The sequence below is a fragment of the Lagenorhynchus albirostris genome, chromosome 2, assembly GCF_949774975.1.
Source record: "Lagenorhynchus albirostris chromosome 2, mLagAlb1.1, whole genome shotgun sequence".
Classification (NCBI taxonomy): domain Eukaryota; kingdom Metazoa; phylum Chordata; class Mammalia; order Artiodactyla; family Delphinidae; genus Lagenorhynchus; species Lagenorhynchus albirostris.
In genome coordinates this window covers 132,703,695-132,716,399 of record NC_083096.1, presented here as the reverse complement: position 1 = coordinate 132,716,399, position 12,705 = coordinate 132,703,695, and the positions used below count along the sequence as shown (strand labels likewise).

The 12,705-nt window shown below is 34.7% G+C and overlaps 1 protein-coding gene across 2 annotated transcripts in view; it reads left to right on the top strand.

Annotated features, from left to right (window-relative positions):
* Positions 1-3,444, top strand: part of ATG4C (autophagy related 4C cysteine peptidase) — a 90,158-nt gene extending 86,714 nt beyond the window's left edge. For both annotated transcript variants that reach the window (XM_060142556.1, XM_060142558.1), the window contains exon 11: positions 2,298-3,444. In XM_060142556.1, the coding sequence (XP_059998539.1) occupies positions 2,298-2,465 (168 nt within the window). In that variant the 3' untranslated portion in view covers positions 2,466-3,444. The remainder of the gene's footprint in view (positions 1-2,297) is intronic.
* The last annotated feature ends 9,261 nt before the right edge of the window (positions 3,445-12,705 follow it).

Genomic DNA, 12,705 nt, shown 5'->3' with positions numbered 1-12,705 from the left:
TCTTGCATCTTCTCAGTCTTTGCCTCCATTCTTTTTCCAAGGTCTAGGACCATGTTCACTATCATTATTCTGAATTCTTTTTCTGGAAGGTTACCTCTATCCACTTCATTTAGTCTTTTTTCTGGGGTTTTATCTTATTCCCTCATCTGATACATAGTCCTCTGCCTTTTCATTTTGTCTATCTTTCTGTGAATGTGGTTTTCATTCCACAGGCTGCAGGATTGTAGTTCAGTATTTATTATGTAATGTTAAAGGAAAAACAGGATAAACACTATATATAAAATTTAATCTCAGTTTTGTTAAAGTAATTTTAAACATGTACTTTAAAAAATCTAGAAGGAAATACAACAAAATATTAAATATTTCCCCAAGTTATTAAATGTCTTTCATTATCTTTATTTTGTATAATATCTCAATTGATATAATACCCCAAGTCATATAGATAACCTAATTTGGAATTTTCTTTGTGTAGATTTTATATTATCCATTATGGAGGGACCTTAATGTTTTGACAGTGCATCCTATTTTGTAGTATAAAAAAGAAAACTAAACTTTTCCCTTCTAATAGAAGTTCAAATCAATGGTTATTCTTTATTAAAAAAGTCTAAAAAATTCTTGATATGGTGCTTAGAGCTTTGAAAAGCATTTGAAAGGCGTCTTGATTTTGAAAGAAAGGATGAAGACATGATAATGTTAGCTTTGCGTGTTGAGTTGAAAATGATACAATGATACCTGCTTGTTAGATACTGGACTTTTTATAAGTGATGTTAAATGAATATAAAATGGTAACAATTTTGGACTGTATTCCAGCCATTGGCTCGAGGTGAAAGATGATTGATCAGATGCCGGCCCCCTCTGTCTCTTACTTTTCATTTCCACATTTTTGCCCTTCTCTCTACCTTTTTTTTAGAATGTAAGTTAAATGAATTTGAGAAGTGTAAAAAGTAGGAGCACAATATGAATTATAGGATCAATCATATTTCATCACATCTGGTTTTTTAAGTACTTGATTGTTTTTAAATGGTTCATTTCCACTCAATTAGAAAATGGATTTCATATTAACTGTCTCATTGAAATATTTTAAATTTAACATTGTATCTATATCCTAGGGCTACATATTTATTTTAGCCAAGAGAATCTATAAATGTAATATATAAGATTTTGATGAGCCTTCAGTTGAATATCAACATTTGGGAGAATTTAGTTTTTACTGCTAAAATTATCCTTAAATTATATTTAATTGATCATGATTAATGATGTATAAGTACTATTGATATTTTTTCAGCATTCTTTGTAACTCACATAAACTTTTCAGAATCCTTCTTATAAGTCCTCGTTACCTATAGAAATGTTTATTTCTATAAAAACATCCTTCACTCAAAAGTTTTTATTCACCTTAAAATGAAAATTGTTTTAATTTTTTAATAGACTTTGTTTAACAGATATATTTAAATGGTTTAGAATGGGTTTTTGGCTTGTCAACGAATCCCAGATTGACAGAGGTTATATAAAGGTTGTTGGTGTTCTCACAAAATTCCAGATATTACTTATTTTACTTCTAAATTGTGTAATGTAACTTTAGAAGGTAATATGTAAAGTGTGGATTGTTACTGTGTATAAGAATACTATTTTTCATCTTAACTAGATTATTGCAGAAATATATTTTTTTAATATAGAAATCTTTGAAAAGACCAAACTTGATTTTAAAAAATAACTTTTTATTCCTTTTGGTCATCCTAACATTTCTCTGAGATAAGGAGATTCGATAACTTTTGCCCAGTTTTATAGGTGATACTCAGGTAGAGTGATTTGTCAAAGATCACATCAAAGTTAAGTTGTAGAAGTGAGATTAGAATGGACCTTTTGACTTAGTTTAATTTTTTTTTTCTGTGTTATGGTACTAAACAGTCATTCACAGTATTTTACCATAATCAGTGATACCATTTTGTTTTATTGTCTGTTACCACCAATAGAAGATAAATCTTAGCTCACTAGTAAGCCTTCAAACAAATGTGACCAGAAGACTTTACTTTTGGGGGTTTTGGGTAGGAATGATAATATAGTTAATTTCTGATGGTCTAATCCTAATGGGGAAGTAGGTATTTAGCGATAAATAAACTATACAATGCTGATCAACTTTTGTCTTTTAGCCAGAACAGTAAAGCAGTAGCACTGGATAAATGTAAATGAGAGAAGCTAACAAGAGAGATTCAGGACTAAAACATTAGATTTCATCATGTGGTCCTACTGTGTACTATTGCATCCAATAAGGGATTCTTCTGTTCTTTCTGTTACAGATGCTGAAAATTTCTTCTAAGGAGAAATATCCCTTATTTACTTTTGTAAATGGTCATTCCAGAGACTATGATTTTACATCTACTACAGCCAATGAAGAAGACCTTTTCTCAGAGGATGAAAAGAAAAGATTAAAAAGATTTAGCACAGAAGAGTTTGTCTTGCTGTAAAGATTAGCACATTTGTGCTTGATGAGAAGAAATCCTTTGAAGGAAGCAAAATGAAGAGAAACAAGTATACTTGAAACTGGTTTATTTTCGCAAATACCTTAATTTTATACGTTCTTTAAAAAAAGAACATTTGAAAATATACAAGTTTTAAAGATATTTTTTTGAAAGAGAAATGATTCAGTGAATCTTGATTTCTAATAAATATCAAGTGATTCTGGCTGCATTCCTGTTTCCCTAAGATCTGCTAATGATAACTCTACCTTAACTGCAAGTCTTCCAGTCTTCAAATTCTTCCACCTGGGTCCAGTATTCTCCTGAAGGTTTTGTGATATTGGGCCCCAAAATAGGATCACCAAATAGTTTCAAAAGCTTCAGATTATACTAATGACCAGAAGAGCAGAGAATGAATCTTCAGTGCTGCCTAAGCCTCCTGATATTAATGCAACCAAAGGATGCTTTTGGATGTATCTTGATATATTAAATAGTAATTTTTAGCTGTGATATGATATAATTACATAAGCAGAATTTTGAGTTAAGGTAATACTTAGCCATATGATTTTACAGTGGCACCTCATTTTACTTGCTGTTGAGCCTTGTCTGAGCAGTGAAGGTAAAGTATTGGTTTTCCCTACAGATTTAAAGGTTATGTTATTACTAATAACTACATCCAATCTAACAGATAAAGGCAAAATTGTTTCCTATCTCAAAAATGAAATTTTATGGAAACTCTACTTATTATGCAGTTTTAAAATCTAAAGATAAGTACCAGGAAAGATATCAGTAGATGCTCCTCCATGTGATTTTTGCTATTTGTATAAATCAGTGCAGTGGTGTTTAGAAGCTGAGGCCATCTATAAGGTAAATCTGCCTTAAGTGTGTTATGTATTGCTTAAAGGCAAATATGTGATATAAAAGTATGAGTTATTATTGAGCCAGGTTTATAAAATAAGTACTTTAATAAAGATGTAAGAACATAAAATGCCTTTGTTTTGGTTTTAATGGGATTATTTTAATCCTTTCATTTGAAAAATCATTGTCTCAAATGAATTCTGTTTATTTATAATGAAGGCAAATAATATTGTTGCTTTGAAAGCAAGTATTAACTTATTTTATGAAGCTTCCATGTTTCAGTGTGAAAAGGTGACTTATAAAGACATAAAATTGGGTATCATTTAAAGTCATTGATTTTTTCCCTTCAGGAAGCCTATTTGTTAGGTTTAGAGTTACATGCAAAACTGAAAGAGGGTGGGCAGATAGATTGCTTTGGTATGCCTGATGAGAGAAATCAGGTTTGGCATTTCCTGGTGAAGATAGTTTATTGAATTCAAAAAATAGTCAGTAATCTAAAATTTTCCTTTACCCTAGATGAAATCTGGACAAGTTAAGTATGGTACTGATTTTCGTAGAATGCGAAAGCAGTACAGGTACAACAAGAAGCCAGTGGTATGCCTGATTTTATACACTGCAGCTCCCTCGTCTAAAGTACTGCAATTTGTTGTTCCTATACACCTGCAGTAGTCACAGGATTCTACAACAAACACATCAAATGAGAGCACCATATCTTCAAACAAATCAGAACTGACTGTAAGTGTTCTCTTACAAGGACTATATACAAGCTTAGAATTACAGAATAGCATTCTGTTATTTTCACAGCATATTTGGGGATGAGACAAAATTACACCTGGACAAAGTTGAGGTGAGAGGAGGGAGAAACTTCCTTTACATTGCATTACATTGAAAATACTCAGAATATTGCACAGACAAGACAGATCTTACAATACAATCATCCCCATGACTGAGAATAAATGGTTAGGATCAGAAATTATTAGAATAATATGCATATAAAAAGTATTCAACAATATGTATGAATGAATGCATGCATTCCTGAAAATTGAGAGATAGGCTGATGGATTTATCTTGCCTATTAATAATAAAAAAATCAGCTTCAGCCAAGGACCAGCCAAAAGTTGTGCTAATATTTTACTGGAAAGACAGCAACAAAACTACATCATTAGATTCAGAATAGAGGTTTCAGACTTTGTTTTGAACACAGATTTCATTTAAAGTTCTGACAGCCAGTAAACTCAGTCAATAAAGCTATTGGATAATCTCTTTCAGCCTGGAATAAAAGAAAGTAAAAAGAGACAAGATTCTGAAGTGGGTGTTCTGTTAGAATTATGATAGGAGGATCCTCCATTTGGACATCAATATTAAGATACTAGATTTTACCATTAACGTATCAGAAATGAATTTAAAAATTTTTTGATGTGACTTTTTGGTGGCAAAGGTTTCTTTTCTCTCTTCTTCATAAAATTTGACACTTTGAATCCCCTTTTGTCAATGTATTAACCACCAGCAGGCAATCTTGAGAGTCATCATTTGGTGAATGACTGAATGAAAAGATCCTTTATAGTGTAAGTCTATGCAAAAGAATTTCCCAGAGGTATCCATTTTTCTGTTTTTACGTTAAACCAACCCCATTGAATTTGTATTAGTGAGAAGACAACATTAGAAGATTAAAAATTCTGTTAACCTTAGGATTTAGCATTGTCCAAGGGCAAACATATCTAAAAATATATATGTTAATGTCATCTTATTTTTAGGAGAATGGAAACAAAATACATGTTTGTATTAGGTAGAAAAATTATTGTGCTACCGTCTAACCAATTCCTCCAGAAATTTAGAAACTCAGTTTTCCCCTATTTTAAGTCAGTAGTCCAGATACCGCTGTCATTCAAGAATGAATCCCCAAAAAATTCTACAGAGAATTATCTTTCATTTATAATGTTATTGAAAATTAAATTAATAAGTGTAAATATAATACTTATATTTTATACTAAGACAATACAATAAGAATTGGGAATTCATGGGTTTTAAAAGAAGTTATTTTATAAGCAGGAAAGGTAAAGAGAGGAAAGTTAGAAGTCCAATAGAAGTCTGATAACAAAAGGATGAGAGAATTATTGACAGCAAGTTTTGAGTGTGTCTAGGCAAATACACCATATCAAACTGACACAGGTAAAAAGTATGAATTTAAAAGGCTTGAAGGCTGGGATGATTTAAAATTTTTTTAAAAGGTATTTAATTTATTACTTTCTTTTTTTTGGCTGCGTTGGGTCTTAGTTGTGGCACGTGGGATCTTTTGTTGAGGTGCATGGGCCTCTCTCCAGTTGTGGTGCACAGGCTTCTCTTTAGTTGTGGCGTGCGGGCTCCAGGGTTTGTGAGCTCCGGAGCAAGTGGGCTCTGTAGTTTGTGGCACACGGGCTCTCTTGTTGAGGCATGCAAGCCCAGTAGTTGTGGTGCACGGGCTTATTTGCCCTGCGGCATGTGGGATCTTAGTTCCCCGACCAGGGATCGAACTCACGTCCCCTGCATTGGAAGGCAGATTCTTTACCACTGGACCACCACGGAAGTCCCTGGGATGATTTAAAATTTGATGTAGGCATTGGAAGAAAGTAAATACTGACTGATACCAAAAGGTAGTTATGTGGCTGCCATGTTGCACAACTCCAGGGGGGCACTGTTTTCAGTGTAATGTGAATGGCACTCCTGGAGTTGTACAATGTGGCATCCTTGTAGCTACTTGCTATTTATACAGCACTGTTCTGATCAATTCAGTTGTATCAAATTATAGCTAATGAATCTAAGATGGGGAATTAGATCTGGGATTAAGGAGACAATTAAGGAGTCCTGAGACTTGGATGATCCTATAATGGAGCAGGTCAGGAGAGTCCATAGTTAGGACTCTATCTAGTAAGTTATCAGGGAGTTTTAATGGAGAGGTACACATACATATTTAAGTTATTTCCAAGTTACTTTAACTAGATATCATAGAAAAAAATCCACCCTACACTTCTGCTACCTCAATATAGTATTTTCACTTGTCTATATTGTCTTCTATTTTGTGTTTAATAGGTTGAATTTTGATTCTTATTTTTAAAATTTAACTGCATTCTATTTGATGGAGAGAGCCACCACTTATTGTGTAATGACATTGTCTCTCTGACTTGCACGGTAGTCTTTCCTGTGTCTTGTATCTGGTTCCTAAACCTGATTCACTGTGCTTGGCCAGTTTTGTGGCTACCAGCCCATGTCTAGAGAGAGAGAGACCTAGAGAGAGACTCTTATTTTCGTACATAGTATGTTCCTGTAAACACTTAAAACAGCTGAATGTGAAGGAACTGAGCCATAGATGCTTTCAAACAATATTTTAAGGAAGGTTCTGTCCCAGAGAGTGTAAAATATTATGGAAATACTAAAAACATTATAAAATTATTTTAATCATATAGTCTTGACATAATCTTAAGAGTTCTAGCATTTCATAGATGTTCTGTATTTTGTTCTTTTATAGTCAAACATACAGTTGATTGACTTAAAGTCCAGTGAGCATTTCATTGAGGCTGATGATTATTTCTATCTTTATATTAATTATATGAAGTTTGAGACCTACATTTCTTACCGTGAGTTTTAGCACTTTCTTTTTTCTATTTTCCTGTCATGTTTACAAAATAAGGGGAAATGAAATATAAAATCCAATATTGTATAAACTGCTACACAAAGATTGTGGTATTAGCTGGCACACAGCATCAGCTCAGAGCTCATAGTGCTTCTTTGTCAGCTGATGTTCAAAAGTCCAAGTTTTATAATATTAAAGGCCATTTAGAGTATCAGATTATATGAAAGTCTAATGTCTTTTTGATTTATAGCCATCCTAGTGGGCATGAAGTGGTATCATGTTTTTTTTAAAAAATAACTTTATTGAGATGTAATTCACCCTTTTCAAGTGTACAGTTCATTGGTTTTAGATATATTTGCAGAGTTATACAGTGATCACCACTCTCAAATTCCAGAATATTCTCATTACTCCAAAAAGAAACCCTGTACCTATTAACTAATTTACTTTCTGTTCGTGTGGATTTGCCTATTCCAGACATTTCATATACATGGAATCATATGTGGCCTTTGGTGGCTGACTCCTTTCACTTACATAATGTTTTCAGATTTATCCACATTGTAGCATGTATCAGCACTTCATTCTTTTTTGTGACTGAATAATATTTTAGTAGATGGATATACTACATCATGTTTATTTATCAGTTGATGGGTATTTTGGTTGTTCCTACTTTTTGGCTATTATGAATAACACTTCTGTGAACACTTGTGTATATGATTTTATGTGGACATTTATTTTCCTTTCTTCTGGGAATATGCCTAGGAATGGAATTGCTGGTCATATGGAAGCTCTGTGTTTAGCTATTTAAGGAACTGCCAAATTGTTTTCCAAAGTGGCTGCACCATTTTGCAATTCCATTAACAATGTATGAAGGTTCCAATTTTTCTACTTCCTCACCAACCCTTGTTATTGTCTTTAATTTTAACCATCCAATGTGTGTAAAATGGTACATTATTCTGGTTTTGATTTGCATTTCTTAGTGACTAAGGATGTTTAGCATCTTTTCATATGCTTGTGGCCATTTGTATATCTTCTTTGGAGAAGTGTGTATTCAAGTTCTTAGATCGTTTTAAAATTGCTTATTTGTCTTTATATGTATTGAGTTATAAGAGTTCTTTGCATATTCTGGATACAGGTCCTTTATCAGATATACATGATTTAAGAACATTTTCTCCCATTCTGTGGATTTTTTTACTTTCTTGATGGTATCCTTTGAAACACCAATAAAGTCCAGTTTATCTATTTTCTATTTTTTATTTGGTTGCTTGTGCTTTTGGTGTCATATTTAAGAAACCATTGTTTAATCCACGATCACAAAGATTTATGTACTTCTAAGAGTTTTATAGTTTTAGCTCTTACATTTAGGTTTTTAAATCCATTTTGAATTGATTTTTGTATATGGTGTGAGATAGGTGTCCAAATTCCTTGTTTTGCATGTGGACGTCCAGTTGTCCCAGCACTGTTTCTTGAAAAGACTGTTCTTTCCCCATTGAATAGTCTTGGCATTCTTATTGAAAATTAATTGACCATAAATGTAAGAGTTTATTTCTGGACTCTCAATTCTATTACATTTATCTATATGTTTATCCTCATGCCGTATGTATATGACGTATAGTTGATTTACCGTGTTGTGTTAGTTTCTGCTGTACAGCAAAGTGATTCAGTTATACATCTCTATACAATTTTTCATATTCTGTTCCATTGTGGTTTGTCACAGGATATTGAATATAGTTCTCTGTGCTGTACAGTAAGTCCTTGTTTATCCAGTACCACGCTATCTTGATTACTATAGCTTTGTAGTAAATTTCGAAACTGAGAAGTGTGAGTCCTCTAACTTTGTTCTTTTTCAAGATAATTTTGGCACTTCTGAACACCTTGTATTTTCATATTAATTTCAGCTTGTCAATTTCTGCAAAATTTTTCTTCTTTTTTTTTTCAGTCTTTATTTTTAAAACATAAAGTGTTATTGAATTTCCACATAGTATGGAGTTGGCCCCAAACACCAAAGATACTTGTTTGCAAAGGAATAAAATATGCAAAACATAGGTCGTATAGGTATGGTCATATTGTAAAAGAGCATATCAGATTACACTAGATTACAGCCAGAACAAGTGTTTCAAAACTAAGACTTTACGTATTCACTTAATACTACTAGCTTGGAAAAAATTATGAATCCTTATATTTAGAGAAAAACAGATACTTAATTTCCCTGTCAAGCTCCAGTGTTCCACCGTGAAGATGGCATAAATGAACTGGTTAAACTATAGAGTCAGACTGGCTCTGTTCAAATTGTGACTTTAGCACTTACTAGCTATGTACATGGCCTTGAGCAAGTAACTTAATCTCATCTACAAAATATGGATAATAGTAACTATCACATTGGGCAATTGTGAGGATTAAGTGAGGAAACATGTAAAAACACTTAGAAAAATGCCTGGCACATAGTGAGTACTCAATAAGTGTTAGCCTTTAAAACTGTTGTCAAGATTTCATTCATCTCTGTCTTAATATTTGAAAAGGCTTTAAGAGTAGGTTTTTTGTTTTTGGAACTGGCATTGAAGAACAAGAGTTAGAAAAGAAAAGAAAAAAAATCAAACCCCCTAAAACTTCTTAATTCCACTCCAATATTGAGTGTCTGTCGGGCTCTATAGAATACCTTGAGGTAAAAAAGTGACACTTCTGTCAGGAAGCTTACAAATTTACTTAAGGGTGGGGAAAATACACCAAAAGATGGTCACACTTTGTAGGGGGAGAGAAGAATTATAATAGAAATTCTATAAAATAAAATTGTATTTGATTTCAAAAGAGAGCTCACATCTGGTTATGGAGATTAGGAATGTCTTCATGGAGGAGGTGTCAGTTGAGATGAACCCTAAAAGTCTGGTATATAGGCAGTGGTGAAGTAAGTAGTGGGGCTAATAAGGAAACAACACAAAGACTCAGAGACAGGGTCTGTGGACATGTTTTCTAAATGAAAATGGGGTTGGGGTGGAGGGTTATCCCCATAGGGCACGTTTGAGGTGAATGTGGCTGCTTTTGGTTGTTCTACTGACCAGGGAGCACTGGTGGCATTTAGTGAGGGAATGATGATAACAAACATCCTGCAATGATGTGGATAGAAGAATAAGTGATAAGAATGAAACATATGTCAAAGCTATATTACTGAGGATCTTGAGGGTCAGGCTGAAATTTACACTTAAGTAGGTAGATGCCTGGGAGGAGAGCCACAGGAGCAGGATGTATGAAGGAAGAAACAAAGGGTATAGAAGTCAGAAGAACTGGGGTTTAGTTCTAACACTTTAAAACATGAAGATTCGAGCTTCCCTGGTGGTGCAGTGGTTGAGAGTCTGCCTGCCGATGCAGGGGACACGGGTTCGTGCCCCGGTCCGGGAAGATCCCACATGCCACGGAGTGGCTGGGCCCGTGAGCCATGGCCGCTGAGCCTGCGCGTCCGGAGCCTGTGCTCTGCAACGTGAGAGGCCACAACAGTGAGAGGCCCGCGTACCGCAAAAAAACCCACAAAAAACAAAACATGAAGATTTAAAATTGAAGATGATTTCTCAAGCCCTATCCTTAGAGTCTGTTTTACTTTGATATAATTCTGTAGAGTCTATGGATGAACTTAGTGAATTTGGGTGGGGCTGAGGAAGAGTAAGTCATTTAATGTAGAGGTTCTTAACCTGATGAATCCATGAGTAGAAATCAAGGGTCTGTGAACTTGGATGTGAAAAAAAATTACATCTTTATTTTCATTAACATCTAACTAAAACACAGCATTTCCTTCCACTAAGAATGTAGGCAAAAAAGTATAGTAATATTAGCAGTACCTAGGACTTTGCAACTCATAGAAATCATAAATTCTTTCGTACCATGGTTAATGCGGTTATCTTGAAATATTTACACTGCCTTGAAATTATGGTAGGACTTGCTGCTAGGACTTATTAATGTGTTGATAAAGAAGCCAATATATTACTATATATCAAATTTTAAAATATTTTCATAACTATTCCCTTTGTAACCATGTGCATTTCATTTACATTTTAAAATATTTTATTGAGAATGGGCCCATAGACTTTACCAGGCTCCCAAAGGCTTTAAAGTGAGGAAGTGGGAGAAACGGAATGACAGAAGGTCGTGAGGATGATAGGCAAGGCAGAAGTTCAGGCTGAAATCCGGAGTTGGAGCATTTTTAGTGTTGAAGTAGATGGATGCACATCAGGAGAAGAGGGTGTGAGATGATGACAGAGCAGCACCTGGAAGCGGGAATGCAGAGCCACCCTCACCAGCCCCCCCCCCCACAATGGGAGGGATTCAGATAGAAGGAGGAGTCTGGTTGAGTTTGGATGGGAATCAGTATCGTCAGGGAAAGAAAAGTTTGAGTCAGTGTGAAGAGAAAGAGGGTTAATGATTGCAATGATGATAACAATTGCAACAGCTGCCATTTATTGGGTACTTACCAAGTATTTTATAAAAAACATTATTTCATTTAATCTACACAAAGATCCTGGGATATTAGTTATTTTTATCATCTTTTACAGATGAGGAAACTGACATTTCAGATACAGTAACTTGCCAGGTTAGCACAGTTGATAATTTGCAGATCTGGGATTTAAACCTCTCCTGATTCCAAAGGCTGTTTTAGGTTTCCCTGGAGGGTAGTGAGTTAGAGGTTCCAAAGGACCGAGAAGCAGGCGCTAGTGAAAATGGCACATAGAGTGGAGGAAGGCTGGGCTGGATGGGGATGAAAATGGGGCCAGCTGTCGAAGGGTAGCCTTCGACCTAATGTAGCCAGAATTTTGGAAAACTGGGAATAAAGACACAGGCAGTTTGAAGAGGTTGAAGAAGAGATGAGAGACACTTGACAGCTTTGCTTATGTTTTACTGGTGTTGAGAATCAGATTCCCGTTGTTTGAGAAACTGCTAAATAGATGGGAAGTTTTCGTAAGATGCTCCTTTTCTCTCTTCCCTTCGAGTAGTACATCCTACTTACCCTGAGGTGAAGAGTCTGATCTTAGTAGCCTTATGAGGCGACAGTTTGAGCCCTCTCTTCTTTGCCTGGCCTTCAGACCCCAATTTTCCAGAGACCACAATTGAGAAAGACCTTTTGTTACTGTACAATAGGGGGAAAACTCCCAGTGGTAGAAAACAGACTGAGGACTTTGCAAAATATAGCAAGTTCATGTCTGCTAATATGTTAAGTTATTTGGCCTCCCTAGTTTAAGTAGTGATTTGTTGTTTTCATGCTAATACAAATTCTTGTATTAATAGGAGCATGGCCTGGGTTTCTTCATCCGCCTGGGAAAAAATTACTTGTTTGATGGTAAACAAAGAACAGAAGAATTGATTCACTGTCCTCATTTTAAAAAAAGATGGTATGAAGCAATAGTGGAATAATTTTAATTGTAACCCTCTAACACTTGCCATCAGTAAGATCATTTGTGTTCTGTTTTTAGGAAATGGAGTATTAAAGAGTACATAGTGCATTAGAAATGCAAAACATGACCGCATGTTCTCAGGATTTTGTCAGTGTTACATGAAAGAGCACTTGTATTGGGATACTCAGCTCTGAGGGTATTCTCTGTTCAGTGTGTATTTACAGAGATGTATGAATATTTGATTAATGAGTCATGGTCTCTGGAGAAATTTAATAACTGTATTGCTGTACAAAGCCAGGCCCTTAACTGTTAACACAGCTGCCAATAGTGTCATTGACACTGCAACTCTTTCTGAATCTAATATATTCTGTGGAGTAAATTCCTTGGTCAAAAAAAGATCTGTGAGAGACAT